This window comes from Paroedura picta, chromosome 6, assembly GCF_049243985.1.
Source record: "Paroedura picta isolate Pp20150507F chromosome 6, Ppicta_v3.0, whole genome shotgun sequence".
NCBI classification, from domain to species: Eukaryota; Metazoa; Chordata; class Lepidosauria; order Squamata; family Gekkonidae; genus Paroedura; species Paroedura picta.
The window spans coordinates 111164667-111188885 of record NC_135374.1 but is presented as its reverse complement, the minus strand read 5'-3'; the positions used below and the strand labels follow the sequence as shown (position 1 = coordinate 111188885).

At 45.7% G+C, this 24219-nt stretch overlaps 1 protein-coding gene across 19 annotated transcripts in view; it reads right to left on the bottom strand.

Annotated features, from left to right (window-relative positions):
- The window catches only part of MYCBP2 (MYC binding protein 2), a 184351-nt gene extending 178895 nt beyond the window's left edge, over nucleotides 1-5456 (bottom strand). For 15 of the 19 annotated variants that reach the window (XM_077343937.1, XM_077343940.1, XM_077343942.1 and 12 more), the window contains exon 1: nucleotides 4791-5455. In XM_077343937.1, the coding sequence (XP_077200052.1) occupies nucleotides 4791-5134 (344 nt within the window). In that variant the 5' untranslated portion in view covers nucleotides 5135-5455. Of the gene's footprint in view, nucleotides 1-4790 lie in introns of all 19 variants that reach the window. The other 4 variants (XM_077343930.1, XM_077343933.1, XM_077343931.1 and 1 more) reach the window with 2 other exon arrangements.
- Between the last annotated feature and the right edge of the window lie 18763 nt (nucleotides 5457-24219).

Below are 24219 nucleotides of genomic sequence, written 5' to 3'. Positions count from 1 at the left end.
CAGCTTGTATTCCTGGACCCAATGCCTGCAGATATTCCATACTCTCCAATATTTGAAAATATATTTCCAACATTAAATCCTAAGGCAGGGAATCACAACGTGGGACCAACACCTATCCTGGCACCTACCAAGTGTTTTTAGAAAGTGGGCGGAGCCTTTGTCCAATAGAGCTTCTGATTGGCTATGAAGATTTTTACAAAGTCGCTTCACCAGCAGCTGCTGCCATTACCCAAGGATCTTCACTATGTGACTGGAGAGAAACTGTGCATATGCAAGGAAATGTTTTAAACAATACATTCATTTTAAAAGACATTCTCTTGAAAAGAGCTTCTGGCTAAAATGTTGAAAAGATTCTATTACAGTTTTGCAGGACATCACTCCCTGATATTTTGTGGTTGGCTCTGCCCCTTGTGGCAAATTTTCACTCATTTGTGTTAGAACTCTATGTTAGAATTCCAAAAGTGCCCACAGCCCCCCCCCAAAAAATTTGGGGACCCCTGCTTTAAAGCATATTTGAATGCAGGGGAGGCCAAGCTGTGCAGAACCACCATTTGGTCACGCTTGGTTTAATGCAACAACTTTTGAAAGTGATTCCTCATGAGATATTTCCCTTCCCTTGTACACTGCGAATTCATTACTCCATCATCACATTACAGCCTAACTGACATGCTGTTGCAAACTCTCCACAAACTAAGAGTCCCAACTCTGAACCAATGTCATCTCTGATTTTTCCTTCTAATGAGCATAGCAGTTCACATTCTGAGAAGAATATAATTGCTGTAATCTTACAATGGGGCATGGACAGCGCAAAACCCTGCCATGGTCCAGACTGCTGCTGAGTGGGGTTTCCTGTGTTAATGGGGAGTAACTAACATGCACAGTTTAAAAGAAACACTGATTAAAGCCAGGATCAAACCACTGTTTGCTGCCCAGGTCTGCAAAAAAGGTGCAGTTGCCAGTTTTGCTATAATGGCAAAATGGTTTATTATGAAAGTAGGATTAACTCATGTCTTCACAGGAGAAGGGAATGGGGGAACAGGAAAGCAGACCACATAAGTGTAATAGTTCAAGGCTTGCTTCCGTAATAGCAAGCAATGATTTCCCATAACCGAACTATGCATAAGCCAAAGAAACTCAGTTGCAATGCAATCTTTGCAATTAAGATCTGCACTCATGTGAGTTGGCTATAACATTTTAAAATACCGTTTTAAGGAGTGTTCAATTCATGAATCTGAAATACAATATTCCATTATGGGGAAAGGGGGGTTAACTTTTACCAACATTTTCCAGTTTTGGAGTGAGGATTGGGGGTCACTTAGAAAATCAACTCTGAATGTTTCCTGATTCTTTTGCTTCCCTGGACTCATCTGTAGAGTGTACAAATAACAATGCCATATAAGCATGACTTTATCAACCTTGCACACCAGTGTTGCAACAAACCTCAATGCTCAAAACATAACATTGTATTGTATATACCAGAACTGTAAATCTGATAGTTATAGTTTTACCCCAACACATTAAATACAAGTTCAGAGTAAAAAAGATTTGTTTTAAATGCTAAAATATCACAGGTAATCTTTAAAAACAACTAATTTATTCTCAAAGATTGCTTAAAGTTTTTTATTTACTTGTCACATGTGCAATTAATTCAAAAACTGTATTCAGAATGGATGATCAGAAAGAAGAAAGAAAAACAGTTGAAATGGAAGCAGCTAAAAACTTACACAAGCACATTCAAAGATCATGTAGGAAATCGGGGGGAAAAGCATCTGTACGTCTACTCTAGGCTAACACAATATATTAATCAATCATGCCTCTTCATTAATCTGAAGTTCCATATTACAGTAAAATGAAGGTTCATGTTGAAAAATGATAGAGTAGCATTACAGAAACAATCAAGCCGTCATTCATGTAGCTTTTATATTAGGATGGCATCTTCTGAAGATGATGTCATCCTTGGCCATGAAATTTATGAGTGTATGAAGCAGCAGAAACACAAAAGGATGGCTTCCCACCCACCCACCCCCAAAATCATTTCTAGAGAAGATAACCAGGATTTGACAAAAGACAACTAGGAGTCTCTACATAGCAGCCCTGCCACTTCCGGCTCAGGAACTAAGTGCAGGGCTCAACAATTGACAAAATGTCATCTTGCATTCTGTCACTCTATCCCTGCTCAGCAAACAGCTATTGTCTTCCCTACTTGGTTCTGAACAGATACTGAGCACTGTACCTGTCCGCTGGTGTGACAAAACACAAGCAGAGATTGGCTCCTCAGGGACGTGCATATCCTGAACAGTTCCACAACCTTAAGCCTTATTTAGAGCTTCTGTAAACGCCACGTCTCTTTAGTTAAACACTAAGCCAGTACTGCTACACAGCTTGATACTGTGAACATAAAGGCAAAGCCTGCATCATCATTAACAGGAAACCTGACCAAGCCCAGGCTACTGAGATGGCATTACCAGCCTGAAAGGCAAACGGCAAGGTACCCACCCCCTTGGGAAAGAATGAGTGACCAAGAACTATGAAGAAACACACAATGCAATGCTATTCTATAATCCTCAAGTACAGTAGGGTGATGGGCAAATACCTTTGTATCACCAAGAATACTCAAAACAAGTTAAAATCAACACAGCAGAAAGTCAGAAAGGTAATATATACAGCTCCATACTATGCAAAGTCAATACATTCATTTCTTCCTGTATAGATTACATTTATTTCAATAATAAAGAGGTCTCTAAATAAGGCATTAATGCACAGTTATCCCAAGTACTTCTAAAACAATAATTAAATTCAGATACCTGCCCAGCTGAACTGCAGGAGAAACAGGGAAACCATTATTGCTGTCTGCACTAGTTATATCACTACCTTTGAAAATTAACAAACTGTTCCTGTATTGCAGACCATCTTTTTTCCTTGCAGAGCCACAACACAATATGTTTTGTCATCTATCTAATATCAGGAGTACCTTAAGGCAGAAAACCAACCATTCAAATGGATGGTAAACTCCCTCTTAATATCTTCCATTCTTAATTTAACGGCTTGTTAGGCACATAAAATATTAGCATCTCTTTATTCCCTTGCTTGACCACAGTATCATGGAAAGCAACTACAGTGAGGGAAGGATATCTTCCACATCTTATGACATAACAAAACTAAAACCCTACCTTTGCCAGATGATTCATATGGCCTTCAGCCACTTTGCTTCCATTCTGTGATATCTCCCTTCTCTTCTCTCCCTCCCCACTGTTGATGGCAACTTCCTCGGAGCAGAGGCCTACCTTTTTATTTTTACTTATCATATATAACTCTCTAAAAGCACTATGTACACTAATAGCACTACATATATAAACAATATGCGAGTCACCTGTCTGCAGCAGCCCCTATTAATCATTCACTACGTTTGGTATGGCAGCAAATACGGGGTAACATAACCAAATCCCTGCCTGGCTTTCTATGCTGTTTACTGCCTAGTGATGGGAGCCAATATTTGACAACTACTCATCTGTTAATTGATAATTAAAATTTCAGATGTTCAGGCAATTCAGAGATAGTGTTATAATGGTAGTCTAACCTAACATGACCTTACTCTATCTCTTAACTACCTACTTTACAACCCCTCACTAGGTGCTGATTCTAAAATACTTATGAAAAAAATCTAGAAGCAAAAGCTGATACTTTCCTGCAACCATTCAAATGCAACATATGTTCTGTTATATATTCTGATGATGACACTTATTCTTCAACAGGTGTTGCTACATGGAAAGGACTTGTACTAAATGGGCATCCAGATTGAATTCAGAAGAATCCTTATTACCTTGTTCAATGGTGATCTTGGCACTAATTTTCAATGGCAGATCTCAAACCAACAACTCTAGCCTCCCCCCTCCCCAATTCCACATGTATTAGACAGCCACAGGCTCAAATGTTGTTATGAAAGGAAAGCAGTAGGGACAAATATCAAATCATTACCTTGTTAACTGGCATGAAATAAGTGGCTTGCTGATGAACACAATTTGCTGTAGTACTGCGAGACATTGTCCAAGACAACATTGGGCGTGCGGGGGATTTGTGTTTACTCCAAGATTAAGGTGGCCAGATTGTCCCACTTTTGGAGGGACATCTGGGGGCACCTGGCAATTTGTACTTACGTTGCAATTAAAATATATATATTACAATACTATTTTTGCATTCTATGTGTTCTATGAAAAATTTTTGTTGCTCCATATAGACCAAGTTTTCAATCAAGACCCCCCCCCCCTCCCCGGTCAATGGTGTCTCACTTTACCAATGTTAAAATCTGGTCACCTTATCCAAGATGATGTTTCCATAGAACATACAGGAAAGTATTTGGTTCATCAGGGGCCTTTAAAAAAACAAACAAACAAAATCCCAGGCAACTAACCTACATATCATAGGGGGGGAATGTTTACAACGAGGTACAAAAACCCCTTCCGTTTGCCAGGTGTTGCGAGTCACACGGATGCACAACAACAACAACAACAACAACAACAGCGCTCCCGGAGCCAAAGTTCACAAAACAAACACCCTCCTCTGCCGCTGCTGTCGCGGTTATGGCCTACTAGCCTTGCAAAAGGTAGCCCGGCTGGCCCGACGGGAACGAATCAGCTGCGCCCGTCCCTAAGGCCAGGCAAGGGCCCGGCCGGGATTCCGGGGGGGACCCTCCTGCCTGAAGGGTGCCTGTGCGGGACGGCGCGGGGGTGCCGGAGGTGCTGCCTGGGGCCGGCGGGGCGTGTGCGCAGCAGCAGCAGCAGCAGCATCCTTACCTGCCCGGGTGGCCGGCCTGCTCCCGCTCGCTCAGCGCCGCCGCGGTGTAAATCCTCCGGTAGCGCTCGGCCAAGGCCCGGCCGGAGAGCAGCAGCTGGTAGCGACCCCGACAGCCGCCGCCACCGCCGCCGCCGGGAGGGGAAGGCAGCGCCGAGGAGGCCATCGGATGCGGCAGCGGCGGCGGCGGCAGCGCCCCGAAACCGGCCGCGCTCTCGCCGGGGCCCATGCTGGGGAAGCCGGTGCCGCTGGGGAAGAGGAAGAAGCCGCCGCCGCCGCCACCGCCGCCGCCGGGCTCGGAGCCGGTGCAGGACGAGGAGGGAGCGGCGGAGGCGGCCGCGCTCATGGCCTCCCCCTCCCCCGGCGCTCCGCCCCGCCCCGCGGCCGGACCCCCGCCCCTCAGCGCCTCCGCGCCCCGGCCATGCGCAAGGAGGGAGGCCCGGTTGCCGCCGCGGACAGACACGAGCGGCCCACCCGGCCAGCGGCGCCTCACTCACTGACTGACTGACTGACTGATTGACAGCCGCTCTACCCGCCCCTTTGGCTCTCGCGCGCACCCGCGCGGGAAGGGCTGAGGGCAGGAATCGGAGCGCGCGGGACCCTCAGCGCGGGGCGGGGCGACGTCAACCACGCGGGAGGGAGAGAAGGAGGGAGGGAGGGCGCGTTCTCTCTCTCTCTCTCTCTCCTCCGTTTCCTCCTTTCTACCTATTCGCCCCACACCCCTTCCGTGTGTCAAAGCGCGGAGATCGGGGCGCGACTGCGCCTGCGCGGCGAGCCCCGCCCCCCTCCTGTCCCTTGCCTCCGCCTCTCCAACAGAGACATTGTCCCACCCTGAGGGAGCGCGGACAGCGCATGCCTGTTGGTGGAGCTCTTTTCTTTGCTTTCCGTCCAATGTTTCTTCAGGGGGTTTTCCGGGAGGGCGGGGCTTGCAGGGAGAATCATCGTGGAAAGGAAGCAGGCTGCGCACGAGGGAGGGAGGGGTATTGGGAGGGGGTTAATTCCCCCCCGCCCCCAAAAAAAGATTTTTAAAAAAGCAATAATGCAAAAAGCTACTCATGGGATCAGTGAAAACCTATTCCCAGTGGTACGAGATAGAAAATAATGGAAGAGTTTCAAAATTAAAGGAAAAGTGAGAACCCCCCCCCCACCTTCTTAAAAACTCTGCAAGGGCCTGAATGGACTCGATATAAATAGTGACCCGGGCGTACAAGAGAGGATCGCTGTTGCCAATGTTCCTAATAATAGGGTTAGTTAGAACCAGTTGCCCTAAGAATTTCGCCGAGGCGGGGTCGTTCTCTTTCAGCCCGGCCTACCTTGCCGAGTTGTTGTGAAGGGAGGGGAGGTAGGGGGGCACCCGGGACTCCTTGGAGAAAGGGGCGAGGGGAGGCAAGTACATCCAATTGTGTTGGAGGAGGAGAAAGGCGATGCCTAACAATGGCCTGGAGAAAAGTGCCGAAGGGACGGGAGACAATCGCGTGACGTCCCGTGCTTGGGATGGGGGGGTGCGTGGTGGACGGGGACGGGACCGTGTCGTGCATTGCGCTCCATTTGCCTGCGATGCGTTGCAAAGAGAGTCCAGTAGCACCTTTAAGACCGACAAAGATTGTTTTCAAGGCGTGAGCTTTCGAGTGCAAGCACTCTGTGAATTCCTTGGGGTAGTCAACCTGTGGTCCTCCAGATGTCCATGGACTACAATTCCCATGAGCCCCTTCCAGCAAACGCTGGCAGGGGCTCATGGGAATTGTAGTCCATGGACATCTGGAGGACCACAGGTTGACTACCCCTTTACATGACGAAGAGCGCTTGCACTCGAAAGCTCACGCCCTGCATAAATCTTGGCTCGTCTTAAAGATGCCACTGGGCTCTGATTTTATTGCGCTGCTTCAGACCAACAGGGCGACCCGTTTGAATCTTGCAAAGAGAGACCGCAGAAGTAGAGGTGACGTCACCGTCGTGCTACAAATATTGTGGGGAAAGACGGAACCGCGTTCACGTGCCCCGAGCGAGCCAGATCTCGGAAGGGAAACAGGGACGGTCTGGATGGCATTTGGGTGCGCGACCGCCAAGGCGCTGCTCGGGTCTCCACGCAGAGGCAGGCAGCGGCCGACCACCTGGGAGCGTCGCTTGCCTTGGAAACCTTCGTGGGGTCGCCGTAACTCACCTGTGACTGACTTAGCATCTCCAGAGTGTTACCTGTCTAGAAAAGGGCGGGGGGCAGAGCAGAAGGGACTCGCTTTTGGGGTCCTACTTCGCCCCGATCGCCTGTCCGGTCAATAATTGCGCGAAAGGCTTCCTCCGCCGGCTTGACGCGGCGAAGTCAAGCAGCGGGAGAAAGATGGTGCTGCAGTGACCCCTCTGGCCAGCAGCATTTGTGCAGGGACTCTTGTCACACAATAGGCTCTTTAAAACAAAACAAAACAAAAAAAGCCCAGGGAGTGATAAGGGAACAACACGGCAAAACCAATATTCTTTCAAATAGCGTTATTTAAAAAAAGCAATTGCTTATTTTGTGTAAGTGGTTCGTGTCGTTGGCAAAACATGCTTTGTATGGGAAGAGGTGTGCACGCACCCGAAAGGTTCTTTATTTGATGGCTTGGTTTGATTTATAGACCACCCCTCTTTGGCATCAGGCTCCAGGCAGCTAACAACATAAAACCCACACAGAGATAGTTAAAATGGATTCAAGTGGGTAGCCGAGTTGGACAGAAGCAGCACAACAAAACAAAATCAGAGTCCAGTGGCACCTTTAAGACCAACAAAGATTTATTCAAGGCGTGAGCTTTCGAGTGCAAGCACTCTAACAGTCTGAGGAAGAGTGCTTGTACTCGAAAGCTCACACCTTGAGTAAATCATAGTCAAAACAGTAAAGCTAACAGTGTAGAAGATAATGCTTTGGTAAGTTCACCCGCAGGGCTTGTTCAAATTCAGTTTTCCTGCGGAAAGGGAGGAGAATTGATTGAGCGCAATGCTTTCTGGGGGATATGCTCAGGCGGTTCCCTCGGGTAGACAGGGCCTGGACTGCATAAGTTCTTATAACCATAATTAATCTCTGTTGGTCTTCTAGGTGCCGCCAGACTCCAGCTTTGTTCTTTTGCTCCTTGCTTTCTGGGATGGGAGCAAGTTGCAAAGAGATCCACATGACAGTGTTGTGGCACTTGGAAGGCTGACAATTTTCCTAAAGCATAAGCTTTGGGGATGGACATCTCCCTAAAGCATTAAGGGCGATCCCAGTCACCAGACAGGGAAAGAGAAAACAGTTTACGGCTCACTGCTTTCTCGTCTATTTCATTTCATGCATCTAACATGCATTGTCATCTCTGGGTCAACCAAGGGGGGGGAAAAGAATGCCTGGAAATGACACCTGGAGACACCTCCTTTCCCAACTGGCCCCAGATATGACCCTGCCCTCAGATATACTGGTGCAAAAAATGGCACGCTGAACTAGATTGTCTTGTCTCTAACAGTATAGAGGATATGATGGAGAATTCTTTTTTTTAATTTTAATTTTATTTATAGTATATTGATTGATATATTGACAGAAAGAGAAGAAGGGGAAAAAACCAGCTAACAACTAAATTAGCAGTCCAAATGATATCATTGCAAAATACAGAAAAATAGAATAGAAATGATGGAGAAATCTTGAGGAATGAGGGGTGACAGGAACCTTTGCTGTTTTGTAAGTGCTCAGAATAAACTTCCCCAAAGTGTCTAGCCTTTTAATCCTCTGCTTCCCAATGCCTGTTCTCGAATAGTATCCTTTTGCATAATGCTGTGTGCTTCAACTTCTAGACAACATTTTGGGGCTGAGTCCATTTTTCCCTATCATTTCTCCACTCTTCCACAATGGCTGTCAGACTTGGAGCAAGAAATTAGAAGTTTTATCTCAATATTACCAATTGGTAAACCTCTGGGAGAGGACCCAGCATCCTCTGACATCTATAAATTCTTCCCAGACTGGTGGGTCCCAATATTAGTAAAGTTGTTTAATTAATTAATTAATTAATTAATTAATTAATTAATTAATTAATTGTATTTATATACCGCCCTTCTCTGAGGCTCAGGGTGGTTTACATAAAATGCAGAAAACATTACATGGAACTCAGCTTTCCACAATAACAATAGCATTAAACTATAATAGAGGTAACAGAGTATAACAATATAAACAGGTCTGGAGCAGAACGAAACAGGGATATTGCCAGCAGGATGGAAGATGAGTTTAACGGTACCTACTTTTAAAAACGGAACTGAAGCAGAGCTGCAAAATTATCAATCAATTAGTTTACTAAATACGGCTGTGAAACTTTGCAGCAAATATTTACTACATAAATATAAATATATATATAAAGTTATATATCAGCATTAGGCCAGTTTTAGAAAGCACCAAGGTACAATAGATCATTGCAAAATGTGATCCTATCTTGCTCTCCAGAGCATTAAAGGACCAAGTAATGCCCTGTATGTGGCATTTGTTGATTGGACATGCTTTAGTGACCTCTAGTTTCTCTTCAGGTTGAATCTTTTGCCTTTTACTAGTGTCTTTGTGAGCACTGACAGATATGCTGCTTGTTCTTGTATATGCTATCTGATAGCAGCCTTATTCTGAATGCCTGAATTTGGTTGGCGCCCTTTTTATGATTGGCAGCTGTCAAAATCCGTGGTGGACCCATCTTGAAAATCTATTTCATTAATTATTTCAGGGCCGCTTTAAATAATTCAATTGCATTTCATATGCCCTCTTGCAATACGCATTATAGCCACATTTTAGCTTTTCTTTTTTATTTCTTTTTAAAATCACTTCTAGAGTTGTACAGAAACGTCTTGAAATAAGGTTGGGGTGGCCCAGCAATCCCATCTAGCAACCCCACCAAATGCCCACAAAGTTCTCAGTGAGCATTGATCTCTCTGAAGGCTCAGTGTGGTATAATGGTTATTGAGCAAGATTACAATCTGAGAGAGCCAGTTTCAAACCCCCAGTTTGCTATGGGAGCATACTAGGTAACCTTGGGTCCCTCACATACTCTCAGAGTAAACTGCCTCGCAACAATGATAAAGTGGGAAAGGGGAGATTTGTAAGCCGCTTTGGGTCCCCATTGGAGAGAAAGGCAGGGTGTAAATGAAGGAAATAAATAATTTAAAAGCCATCGCTTCTATTATGGGAGGGGGTCCACCCCCATGTTTATTGTTGTTTTTTTTCCAGTTTCAGGATTTTCTGCAAAGATCCATCAGGTTTGTAAAAAAAAAAAAAAAATTCCATCTGCCCCTGGCCCACTTATGGATTTTCTGATCACGTTCTAGGGTCCAGTTCAGAATTAGATATAACGATTCTATCTGTTACCTAAAAAGCGAGGCATTAACAAGACTGTAGCTTTGGACCCCCCCCCCAATATAAATGACTATGCCGCCCCCTAATTTCTGTTTTATTCACAGCTATTTTGTTATCATACCAGTTTGTTATATCAGATTGTTGGGCTGTAGCCAGTGCATTGATTATTCTTGATGGAATCCACGAGAATGACATACATTCATTTTTTTTTCCAGTCGAAGCGAAGTTATGCATTATCAAAGAGACGGAAGCTTTTTCTTTCATTCGTTTCCCTCTGTGCTCCTGAGCTCTCTTCGGATCTAAGCAGCTTTCATGGCGAGTTGCCATTTTTCTCTTATTTGATGACTAAGATGTTGCTCAGCAATCAAGCTGGTCGAGGCAATACAATCCCTTCTAGGGCAGATTTATGACTTCCTTTCATCAGGAGTCATCTCTTTGGGAGACACGCCACCAGGTCCATTGACCACAGAACTGGGATCTGCTTTGGCTGAACAACATTATGGGCGCATAACTTTCTCTCCTTATCGTGCATTCAGCCATCATGTGCTTGTCAACAAAACAGAAGGCAGGCGACATCTTATTTGAGGGCAAGCTATATAATCATATCTGCACAGGTTCATTAGTACAGGGGTAGTCAACCTGTGGTCCTCCAGATGTCCATGGACTACAATTCCCATGAGCCCCTGCCAACACTCATGGAAACTGTAGTCCATGGACATCTGGAGGACCATAGCTTGACTCCCCCTGCTCTAGCTTACAAAGAAGTCCTTTGTCAGCCACCAACAAAGTGAGGACTTCTCCCACAATTTTTTCTGTTGGATACTTGGGCCTTACAGCCTTTCTCAACTTGTTTACCCTTGAAAAACTCCTGGAACATTCTTCAGGTTCCAAGAAACCCCAGAAGTGGTGCAATTGTGCAAAATATGGTTGGAAAGCATAGCTGTGGACACGCCTGCCTGGGACCCCTCCCCTTCCCTCCCCCTCCAGGCTCCTCATTGGCCATTTTGGGAAGGATGGGTGGGTCAACATGACAATATATGGTCGTATCATCTGATAAATGTTTAAGAATTATCTATCTATCTATCTATCTATCTATCTATCTATCTATCTATCTATCTATCTATCTATCTATCTATCTATCTATCTATCTATCTATCTATCTATCTATCTATCTATCTATCTATCTATCTATCTATCTATCTATCTATCTATCTATCTATCTATCTATCTATCTATCTATCTATCTATCATCTCCACCCATTCGCAAAAACCCTGGTTGAGAAAGCCTGTTCCAAAGATTACATTTGATATTTAAGCATTAAAAGTATTTTAATGGCATGAGTTTTGTTATAGCTGGCAAATCTTTAATTTTGTATGCTTTAATATGGGAGGGGGGAATAGATTTTAAGAACTCAGGAGTGGTATAAGGATTTGTGGGGCCCACAGCACCAGAGACAGAGTAAGGATTTTCAGGGCCCTAACAGAGTACTATTGCAGTGGGAACAGCCAGACTGGGGTCAGAGCCCCCCACCCAGTGGAAATGAGTGTCTCTTTGAGCGTCCTTAAAGGGGCGAAATGGGGGAGGAGAGAGGGGGAAGGCACCAATCCGTGGGGGGGGGGGAGGCAGGCACTGTGTGGGGTTCCTGGAAATGCAGGACCTGTAGTATATGCTGCATAGATAAACCAGCCCTGTAAGAACTGTGATCAGTGCTTTGTAGGCACAGTGAGGGACAGAGACTGGCAAGTGTGCCTCAGCCACGCACTAGTCTTTTCCCTGCCGGAGTATCACACATCTTTCCAAAATTACAAGTTTGGTATTGGCCGGCCGCCCTCTCAGGTTGCAAAATGAGGCACATTTCTCTTTTTTCAAACTGCATTCTGTGCAATTGGACTTGCTTCCAAGTAGGGGGGGGCAGGTCTCAGGGGATGGGCCCCCCAGCTTGCCAGCATCAGGTTGGAAAACGCCTGCAGGTTTGGAGATGGAGCCCAGGGAAGCCATGGACCGCAGTGGGGTACAAAGCTGAAGAGTCCTCCCTCCAAGGCCGCCATTTTCTCCAGGGGAACTGGTCTCTGTAGTCTGGAGATGAGCTGTCATTCCAGATGTTCCCCAGAGCCAACCAGGAGGCTGGTATCCCCACTTCCAAGTAAACCTCTGTAGGATTATGCTGCATAGATTCAGCATGAGTTACTTTCTGAATTAAGCCAGACTGGCATCCTACAGAATACGTTCAGGGTCACAGCCTTCATTTCATTACACTTATAGATGTTTGCAGGAAGGGGATTAAAAACCTGATGTTACACTTTGAAGTTGCTTAACTAGCATAGATTACCCAGCTTCCTGGGGGGTAAACGGTAATGACTGGGGAAGGCACTGGCAAACCACCCCGTATTGAGTCTGCCAAGAAAACACTGGAGGGTGTCACCCCAGTGTTGACCCGGTGCTTGCACAGGGGATACTTTTACCTTTACCTTAACTAGCATAGATTTGGGAATTGTTTTACTGGTTTAAGATTTGTAATCTTTTAGGGTGCCTAGCCTACCTGCATAGAGAGGATCTGAATCATACAGCACAAGCCTAAGTGGGTCTACTCAGAAGTAAGCCCCATGGTATTCAATGGGACTTCTTCCCAGGGAAGTGTCTTTAGTACTGCAGCATCCCCCACCCCCCCACCCCCATGCAAGGAGTATTTTGCTGGCTGGAAGGGTCAGGATCCAGCATTCTGCTGAGTCATGCAGGCAGAGGAAATGGATGACATCACCGGCTCTGGAAACCCCAGCTGAGCAGCACCACAGTTTCTGTTGACCTTGTTTACAATATATTTTAACCATTCTCGTCTCTGCCAACCTTCCCCCATCCCCGGTATAAATGCACATATGCCTGTCAGCACAAATCATCCCTTTCCTAGCCTGTTTTACTGGGCATTTGCCAAGAGTTAAAGAATGGCAAAAGGGCTACATTTATTTATTTATGTATTGCACACAGCTACTCAGACCCGAGAGTCACTAATGGAAAACCTACAATCTCTTTTTCTCTCTCTTGTTTCTTGGGCTTTCCATGCGAAACCGTTTCTTCCTACTGCGAAGACTTCTTTGGTCACTCACTAACTCATTAACCCTCCTCCCTGTTTGTGTATTTTTATGTCTTTATATTATTACTAGCAAAATAGCCCATTGTAATTTAAGATACAACGGGTGCTAGCCTTCTCCCCCCCCCCCCCCAGGTGCCGGTAAGACCAGGGCTCACCTCCCTTGTCTCCCATGTCCCAGCTGCAGTCCTAAGCCCTTCCCCCTCCTCCCAGCTCACTGGCTGCCTTATCGCTCACAGGCAGTCAAGTGGGGCGGACTGACATTCAAGGGGGATATGGCCAGGGGCTGGATAGCCGGCCATTCAATGGACAGCCAGCCAATCCGATATGCAATGAGTCCCAACTCCTCCCACCATCCCTGTCTGGCTTTATTTATGGTACAGATGTTTTATTTAATTGTTTAGTGCATATTCTAAATGGCTTTTTAGCATCTGAAATGCGCTAATGTTTTAAATAGGGTCTCCTGGACCAAATGCTCTGGAGACTGGATTCATTGGCATTGTACACCAGTGTACACCAATGTACAATGTAAAGAGCCTCTTGTGGCACAGAGTGGTAAGGCAATCGTCTGAAAGCTTTGCCCATGAGGTTGGGAGTTCAATCCCAGCAGCCAGCTCAAGGTTGACTCAGCCTTCCATCCTTCCGAGGTCGGTAAAATGAGTACCCAGCTTGCTGGGGGTAAATGGTAATGACTGGGGAAGGCACTGGCAAACCACCCCGTATTGTGTCTGCCATGAAAACGCTAGAGGGCATCACCCCAAGGGTCAGACATGACTCAGTGCTTGCACAGGGGATACCTTTACCTTTATACCACTGAAGTCCCTTGGCTCCTCCCTCAAATCTCCAGGAATTTCTCAGCCTGGATCTGGCAACTCTACTTGCCCCGTCCCCATCCTGAGCTGGTGGTCAGGACAGACCGGGTGATTCTTATGTGACTTATTTGATGCTTGCCGCCTCTGGGATCCTGAGTTGAGTGTGGAAAGGTGGCACAGAAAAGTTTAAAATAGATAAATAACAAACCAAAGCACTTACAGTTTTGCCCGACACAGGCACAGTGCCCTGAGAGCAGAGGGTGTGATGGGTTGGCAGAAGGTGGAGCACCAAGCTGCATAAAAGAATCAAACCTTTTTATTTAGAAGAATCATAGAATCATAAGAGTTGGAAGGGACCTCCAGGGTCATCTAGTCCAACCCATTGCACAATGCAGGAAATCCACAACTACCTGCAGAGAAAGAGGAGAGAAACAACTGTACTTTGAATAAGGAGAGAAGGAGTCCTAACTAACAGTCCTAAGAGAGGGAGTCCTAAAAACCAGCCCATCTGAGATGGTTTTGGGGGGTAATTTGACCCAGAGAGTGTTAGCCTCGATATTATCTGGGGCACATTAGTGCAAAATGTACTTAGATCCATAGTTTGCCCTTAGATGGATTGAAGTCTTACCGACGACAGCATCTGACAACTGGCGTTTGGAACAGGGGTGCAGTTTGGAAGGCCCTGCTGAGAGCAGCAGTCTCACTCAATGGGTGCTCCCAGGTTTTGTGGTACCTGACCCAGGAGAGCAAGAGCGAGCCAGCTTGAGTCAGCAAAGGCTGCGAGGGCAGCAAGCCACCCATGACTGGGATAAGGTACGCTGTTGGGAAGACTTTGTTCAACCTTCTTCCACCCTTTCTCTCACCCCTCGGGTGTTAGGGATGGCCTGGCCCCAGGACTATACCGACCACAAATCTATCAACAGAGGGGTCTCGCCCCCTCTACAGAGAAGTTTCTTCCATCTCTCAGCCACAAAACAATGGAGACGGGGGTGAAGAAGAGCTCCAGGATGCAGCCCCACTAGTTTTTTTTTTTTTGCTTACCATATAACAGCTGGTTTTTCGGCCGGGTCCTGGTGAGGCTAGTGAATCTGGTGAGGCTCAGCCTTGGAGCGGCTTCCCGGTTCCTGGACTCCAGAGGAGCAGCAGCTGTCGAGGGCCAGCCAGTTGAGGGACTGCCTGTGAGAGTGGAGTCTCCCCTGCCCAAAAATCTGGACTGAGGATTGTTTCCATAAGGGAGAAGTAGCCAGGGAGGGATCCCCCAGCAACATCTGTTGGCTGCTGGTGGAATAGCTCCCGGAGGAACATTGCTGCCACCTGGTGGCCAATGGGCTGAACGTCAGGTTTGCTTCTAAAGAAAACCTGGAAGATTGATGAACTGTGGGTTTTTTTTAAGATTAGGTTAGAGCAGGGGTAGTCAAACTGCGGCCCTCCAGATGTCCATGGACTACAATTCCCAGAAGCCTGCCAGGGGCTTCTGGGAATTGTAGTCCATGGACATCTGGAGGGCCGCAGTTTGACTACCCCTGGGTTAGAGGGATTAGTGAGGAGGGTTAGCGTTAGATTAGATCTGGGTATATGGTCCAGGAGAGCTCCTGATGTCAGGTGGGATCCTGGTCCTAAGCCCAGTGGGTGTTTGCCAGCTGTTTTAGTTGGGTTGGGTGGGTGGGAGGGCATGAGCTTGGAGGCTATTAGTACAGTTGGGAAGTTAGTTAGTTAAGGCTAGGGTAGGAGGGGTAGGATTGACCCCTGTTGTGGTGAGATCTGCCACCTTATTTATCTCATACCCTGCCTATCAGGCCTGTTGGGGCTTACTACCCTAATGGGGGAGCCACCAGGAGGAGCAGTCAAGGAGATTAAGGGCAGGAAGGAGATTCCAGCAATTCTAAGCCAAGGGAGATCTAGCAGTGGGAGGAGGTTCAGCACAGGCACATATATGGTCAAATCACCTGATAAATGTTTAACAGTTTAAAAAAAATATTATAAATTAATTAATCGCCCCCTCCCCATTCAGGAAACCCTTCCAGGCTGTCAAGAAACACCTAGGATGTGGTTGAGAAAGCCTGCCATACACCCATAGATTAGAACAGTTAGAATAGTTCAAACAGTTTAGAACAATTGGCAGAACTGTTTAGAAAAGTTAGTCCATAGAACAGGTAGTACAGCCCATAGATCAATGGTTCTCAACCTGGGGGTCGGGTCCCCTCTGGGGGTCAAATGACCCTTTCACAGGGGTCACGGCAAGGCAAGCAGATTGGCCGGAGGGGCTATTTACACAACAGCCTTGCAGGGTAGATCAAGATAGAGTGTTTCTCTGTCTGGAGCAGTGGAAAAGGGTGAGATCAGCATGGTGGGACAAGAGGTATAAGGGAACTGAGAAACACTGGAAATAAGCCAATTTATATACAGTCATGAACAGTGGATCTTTACCCCATTGGTCAGTTTCGGTTTAATTTCTGTGAAAGAACACTTGCATAATTTTATGGTTGGCAGTCACCACAACATGAGGAATTGTATTAAAGGGTCGCGGCATTAGGGAGGTTGAGAACCACTGCCATAGATCTATAGATACGCAATTAGAAAGTTGGCAGATTCAGCCAAAATAAGTCTCCTTTTGCAGACCTTGTTTCTGTTTTCTTGAGCTATAAAGGCCTTGTCTAGATTTCTTCTAGCTGAACATCTGTTGAAGTTTCAGGGAAGCTGCAAATCTTATTTTCCATTGCTGAAGTTGAAAATATGCATATATATCCTTATCCATGGTTCCTCTATATATTTGTGAAACAGCCTCGGGGGTGAAACGTGTCCGGCTGTCCAAGTTGGAATAGGGCCAATCAGGGTGCAGCCAGCTTTGGCAAAGGGTTGTGGTGGAGGGCCTGTTAACAAAGTACTAAGGAGCTCTGTCCTGGGCCTGCTAACGAGCTGGCCAGCCCCGCCCGCCCCACTTGATCGCTGTGGCCCACAGCCACCTTAAGCTGCCTGGCTGGGGGCCAGGTGAGGGGACCCTTTCAAGGCCGGACTTAGGAACGGGCTTTGAAGCTAGTATATATATATATATATTCAGACTTGTGGGATAAGCAGCAACAGGTTTCAGATCATTGGCGGGGGAGGAACATTACCAAGTTGTTTTAGGATGAGTCACTATGCAATGAAGCTGATGACTCAGGATTAATTCAGCCCAGTTTAGGTCTCTGTTTTTGAATTGGAAGTGATGTGCAATTAAGGACACTCCGCACAGAACACTTGTGGGTCACAGCCTCCTTTGTGTGACTCTTTCATTGCTATCTTCACCGCCAACCATTTATGTTTTGTTCTCTTTGTACATTTATGTGAAATAACTCAAGTGACCACTTCATCATACCCGGTAAAGTGGAACGTAGGCCCCAAAAGGCTTTCACTGTAGGATGTTCAGTTCTATTCTGTGGTGAATTTCTATCCAGTTTACAGTTATTGCTCGGAGACTGAAACCATTGTAAATCCACAACATGTGTTTCCTTCTGCAGGAGGTCCCCAAAGTTGCTTACAGTTGCCTCCCCCTCCCCCACAACAGATACCCTGTGAGGTAGGTAAGGCTGAGAGAGCTCTAAGAGAATTGTGACCGATCCAATTCATCCAGCAGGCCTCATGTGTCTCAAAGTGGCCTGCAGTTGCCTAACCTTCCTCTCCCCACAACAAACACCCTGTGAGGTAAGTGAAGCTGAGAGAGCTCTGAGAGAACTGTGTATGTCCCAAGGACATCCAGCTGGCTGCATGTGGAAGAGATCAAACCAGGCTCCCCAGATTGTCAAACCTACAGGAAATTCATTTCGAAAGAAAATGTCCTGGCATTGCGGAGGAGCAGAAATTTTTGGACAGCTGAGGGTTTTTGTTAGGCTGTCACCTTGCCTCCCTTTAAGCTTCATTAGCTGCCCCTCTGTACAGCACCTGTCTCCCTCAGGGCTGGGCCTTCTCCAGAGTTACTGCTTTTCCCTGGCCCTGGAGACATTTAACCCTCTTTCTGCCGTCTTATAGCCACATATTTCCCCAGCACAGACTGCCTCTTGTGCCTTGGAGAGAATTTTACAGCACCTTTCTTCTGGTATGCCTTCACATGTAAAACAGTGAAATGTCCCCCCTCAGGGTTGGTTCTGTATCCCAAGTGTGAATCCATATTAATTATAGAAATCATTTGGCATCTGTGCTGGCCAAATCAAATCTGCAGTGGTTTTTAAGAAAGCAAAACAAATACTTTCCTGGGGTTAAGCACTTCTGAGTACATCTGAGTAGACCTGCTTAGAATTGCACTTAACGGGTCTTTTTATGGGATAAGGTTTTGGGGCTAGCAATTCTGTGGTTCAGACTGAAAATAATTTTTTAATTATTTAATTTAATTTCTTGTATTTATACAATAAATTGTTGATTGGTCCTGCAAGTTAATTACTCCTGTAAAGAAAACTGAAATTGAGCTAATTTATCAACGACTATTATGCTGAAGTGATTTTGAAAGATTAAAGCATGGGAAACGGATCAGGAAGTGATGCTGCAGGGGTGTCAGACATAAAGCCCAGGGACCGGAACCAGCCCACCCAGGACTTTTATGTAGACTGTGAGCAGGTGCAAGCAGTGAGGCATGTGTGTGGCTGAAGCTGTCATGAAATCGAAAGCAAATGGCCAAGGTCCAGGGCTAACAAGCTGTGGTGAAATAGGACATGAATCTATCTGTACCTTAGATTTATTTTTTGCTTATGTTTCATATGACTTACAGCAGGGGTAGTCAAACTGCGGCCCTCCAGATGTCCATGGACTACAATTCCCAGGAGCCCCTGCCAGCATTCGCTGGCAGGGGCTCCTGGGAATTGTAGTCCATGGACATCTGGAGGGCCGCAGTTTGACTACCCCTGACTTACAGTATCTATGAATGCTACCCCCCCCTGAGACTGTCCTGGCACCTCCTTTACTCTCTTTCAGGTAGCAGGCCAAAATGTAGTCTCTTTACCCTGCCATTTAAAGGTGGGCTTTTATCTTTCCAGCTTTTTAAACAGTCTGTTTCTAGTCTGATGTCAGTTTTATGGCCAGCTCGCAGCTGTTCATGTCCCTGCTCTTGTTTAGTGGCTTGTTTTAACGGCTTCTCGGTTTTTATATGGATAACTTATTATCTTAATTGGAAGCCACCGCAAGCAAGAATCTGAAAAATAACTTTCAAGCAGGGATATTCTGCTGAAGAGTTTGATCCGTGCATAGGAACAGGCTCAGTCATGCCCATAAAGTTCTGTGACACAAAGTAAAAAGGAAACGGTTTCCCAACCTGTAGGTCAGGACCCAAAATTGGGTGGAGAAGCCTCTAGAAGAGTACTAATTTTTTATACCCTGCTTTTCACTACCCAAAGGGGACCCAGAGAGGCTTACAAAGACCTTTCCTTTCTTCACCCCCAAACAGACACACAAGGTCACCCAGCTGGCTGCATATGGAGGATTGGGAGATCAAACTCCATTCTCCAGATTGGAATCCCTTGCTCTTAACCACTACACCATTCTCTCTCTGTCTCTGTCTCTGTGTGTGTGTGTCTCTCTCTCTGTCTCTCTTTGGGGGGGGGGGTTGGTTGTGGACCAGCCCTCCCTAATAACCACCTTTTCCATTGTTCTTTTTTGTATTTTGGAAACCAAGATCTGACTCTGGAAAAAGAATCTTCTGTGTCATACATTCGCTGATATTTTTTTCTTCACCACTGCATATGTGTTGATAAAGTAAACTATGTCCTAGCAATTACTAGGATGAGTTTTCTTAGAATCTTAGAGGGGGATCCAAGGGAGGGGTCAACAGTAGAACATAACCTTCATGTGCAAAGGTTGTGTACATCAGAATGCCACTTGCTTGGGGTTTGTATTAGGGACAGTTGCGCCCTTTGTGCGATGTTTGTGTCAGCTCCCCATCGACTTTCTCAACAAACACACTTGGCATTAGCAGCAAAAGTAGTTTATTGAAGCTCATGATTATTCTTGCTGAAACTAAGTCGACAAGCAATACACTGATTGATATAAACCTAAACACCCCACCCTACCCGGCATACAGGAGAATGCCCCAATTAGAAAAGAGCTCCTCCAGTTCCCAGAGAAAAGACCACCAAACAATCCTGCACCCAGGTACACATTACATCAGCCCTGCAAGCCCACCCGTACCAATAATGTCCAAGGTCTCATTTTCTCCCACAATTCCTTCTTCAAGAATGGAAATTGGTTATTAGACTATTTGTTGTTGTTGTTATGTGCGAAGTCGTGTCCGACCCATCGCGACCCCATGGACAATGATCCTCCAGGCCTTCCTGTCCTCTACCATTCCCCGGAGTCCATTTAAGTTTGCACCTACTGCTTCAGTGACTCCATCCAGCCACCTCATTCTCTATTGTCCCCTTCTTCTTTTGCCCTTGATCGCTCCCAGCATTAGGCTCTTCTCCAGGAAGTCCTTCCTTCTCATGAAGTGGCCAAAGTATTTGAGTTTCATCTTCAGGATCTGGCCTTCTAAAGAGCAGTCAGGGTTGATCTCCTCTAGGACTGGCCGGTTTGTTTGCCTTGCAATCCAAGGGACTCGCAAGAGTCTTCTCCAGCACCAGAGTTCAAAAGCCTCAATTCTTTGACGCTCGGCCTTCCTTATGGTCCAACTTTCACAGCCATACATTGCAACTGGGAATACCATAGCCTTGATTAAACGCACTTTTGTTGGCAGGGTGATGTCTCTGCTTTTTAGGATGCTGTCTAGATTTGCCATAGCTTTCCTCCCCAGGAGCAAGCGTCTTTTAATTTCTTTGCTGCAGTCCCCATCTGCAGTGATCTTGGAGCCCAGGAAAATAAAATCTGTCACTATCTCCATTTCTTCCCCATCTATTTGCCAGGAATTGAGAGGGCCGGATGCCATGATCTTTGTTTTCTTGATGTTGAGTTTCAAGCCAACTTTTGCACTCTCCTCCTTCACCCGCATCAACAGGCTCTTTAGTTCCTCTTCACTTTCTGCCATTAGAGTGGTATCATCTGCGTATCTGAGGTTGTTGATATTTCTCCCTGCAATCTTGATCCCAATTTGTGACTCCTCTAATCCCGCATTTCTCATGATGTGCTCTGCATACAAGTTAAATAGGCAAGGCGACAGTATACAGCCTTGCCGAACTCCTTTCTCAATTTTGAACCAGTCAGTGATCCCATGTTCAGTTCTCACTGTTGCTTCTTGACCTGCATATAAATTTCTCAAGAGACAAATAAGATGCTCTGGTATTCCCATCTCTTTAAGAACTTGCCACAATTTGTTGTGCTCCACACAATCAAAGGCTTTAGCATAGTCAATGAAGCAGAAGTAGACGTTCTTCTGGTACTCCCTAGCTTTCTCCATGATCCAGCGTATGTTGGCAATTTGATCTCTAGTTACTCTGCCTCTTCGAAATCCTGCCTGTACTTCTGGAAGTTCTCGGTCCACATATTGCTGGAGCCTAGCTTGTAGGATTTTGAGCATAACTTTGCTAGCATGAGAAATTAGTGCAATGGTGCGGTAGTTTGAACATTCTTTGGCATTGCCCTTCTTTGGGATTGGAATGTAAACTGACCTTTTCCAATCCTGTGGCCATTGTTGAGTTTTCCAAATTTGCTGGCATATTGAGTGTAGCACTTTTACTGCATCGTCCTTTAAGATTTTGAATAGTTCAACTGGAATGCTGTCACCGCCACTAGCTTTATTGTTGCTCAGACTTCCTAAGGCCCATTTGACTTCACATTCCAGGATGTCTGGCTCCAGGTCAGTAACTACCCCACCGTGGTCATCAGGGATGTTAAGCTCGCTCTTGTATAGTTGTTCTGTATAATTTTGCCACCTTTGTTTAATCTCTTCTGCTTCTGTGAGGTCCCTACCATTTTGGTCCCTTATCATACCCAACTTTGCATGAAACGTTCTCTTCATATCTCCAATTTTCTTGAAAAGATCTCTGGTCCTCCCCATTCTATTGTTTTCTTCTATTTGTTTGCACTGTTCATTTAAGAAGGCATTCTTATCTCTTCTAGCTTTTCTCTGGAATTCTGCATTCAGTTGGGTGTATCTTTCTCTTTCTCCCTTGCCTTTCACTTCCCTTCTCTCCTTAGCTATTTGTAAAGCTTCCTCAGACAGCCATTTTGATTTCTTGCATTTCTTTTTCTTTGGGATGGTTTTAGTTGCTACCTCTTGTACAATGTTGCGAACCTCCGTCCATAGTTCTTCAGGCACTCTGTCTATCAGATCTAATTCCTTAAATCTATTTGTCACCTCTACTGTGTATTCGTTGGGGATATGATTTAGTTCATACCTGAGTGGCCTAGTGCTTTTCCCTACTTTCTTCAATTTAAGCCTAAATTTTGCAACAAGAAGCTCATGATGATCTGAACCACAATCAGCTCCTGGTCTTGTTTTTATTGATTGGATAGAACTTTTCCATCTTTGTCTGCAGAGCACATAGTCAATCTGATTTCTGTGTTGACCGTCTGGTGATGTCCATGTGTAGAGTCGTCTCTTGGGTTGTTGGAAAAGAGTGTTTGCTATGACCATTGTATTCTCTTGACAAAATTCTACCAGCCTGTGCCCTGCTTCATTTTGTACTCCAAGGCCAAACTTGCCTGTTATCCCAGTTATCTTTTGGTTTCCTACTTTAGCATTCCAATCCCCCATGATGATAAGCACATCATTTTTTGGCGTTGCTTCTAGAAGGTGTTGTAGGGCTTCATAGAACTGATCAACTTCATCCTCTTCAGCAGCAGTGGTTGGGGCATAGACCTGGATCACTGTGATGTTGAATGGTTTGCCTTGGATTCGAACTGAGATCATTCTGTCATTTTGGGAATTGTATCCCAAGACTGCTTTTCCTACTCTCTTATTAGTTATGAAGGCTACTCCATTTCTTCTGCGAGATTCTTGTCCACAGTAGTATACCTGATGGTCATCTGAATTAAATTCACCCATTCCTGTCCATTTTAGTTCACTGATTCCTAAAATGTCGATGTTCAGTCTTGTCATTTCTAGTTTGACCACGTCCAGCTTACCTTGATTCATGGATCTGACGTTCCAGGTTCCTATGGAATAAAAATCTTTACAGCATCGGACTGTCTTTTCGCCACCAGTTACTTCCACAACTGAGCGTCCTTTCAGCTTTGGCCCAGTCGCTTCATTCATTCTGGCGCTACTTGTACTAGCCGTCTGCTCATCCCCAGTAGCATATTGGACACCTTCCGACCTGAGGGGCTCATCTTCCGGCGTCATATCATTATGCCTATAGACTATACAAAGACTATATTAGACTATACAAAGAGATATACAGCAGAAGCAGGCAACAGAAACACTTAGAATTGGATAAGCTTCCCAGGCCAGTTAACAGACTCCCCCCCCCCTTACAGATGCAAACAACAATACATTTACAGCTGTGAGTATTGATCATAAAGTGACCATGGCAAGAGCCTGACAAATAGAAAATCTTTCTTTCTTTTACTGAATGGGGGAGGGGGAAAGGATTGGAGACAGCAGCCTCACAGAGAAGGAGGGGGAAATAAATTCAAGAGGCAAATCTCTGCTGAGAGAAGTGTGGGCTTCTGGAGCACAGTCATTTTAGAACAGGGCAAAAATAAGGCTTGGGAGGGAAGCCTTGCAACTGGGAACCAGGAACTCTTTGAACTCATGCCCTGGCCAATCAGGGAAGACTGCTTTGCTATGGCAGCGTTACATGCACAGTCAGGAAGTTAATCTGCAAAACACAAAACATCAACATTTATAATGAGGTCTTTAAAAGCTGGATCTTCAAATATAGCGACTTATATCCGCTCCTGGATATCACGGGGAATGGTAGGGTCACCGCAGATCAGTCATGGATGTTGTAGAAGGAAAATTTAAAGTGCCCAAAATCAAAATGGAAATTGAATAAAGTGCAGAGGGGAGATGGTTTTTTTTTCCAGGCTGGAAGAGGATAAAAAGCAAAGTGCAGACCTAGGAGACAGCTGAGCTAATGCTTTCCTTGCCCCCCCCCCACTAGAGTCATTTGGACCAAGAAGTGGATATAATTCCCACCCACGCATGCCCCACATATATGGGCCCTTCTCCATCATTGCAAAAGCTGGCATTTTGCTAGCTTCATTGTATCTGAAAGCAGGTCTATGGGATGCATTAGATTTCCATTTCCATTTTATTAGGCTTTGGCAGGATGAGCACAGTCTTTATTCTCCTTGTTGGATCATGTGTGCC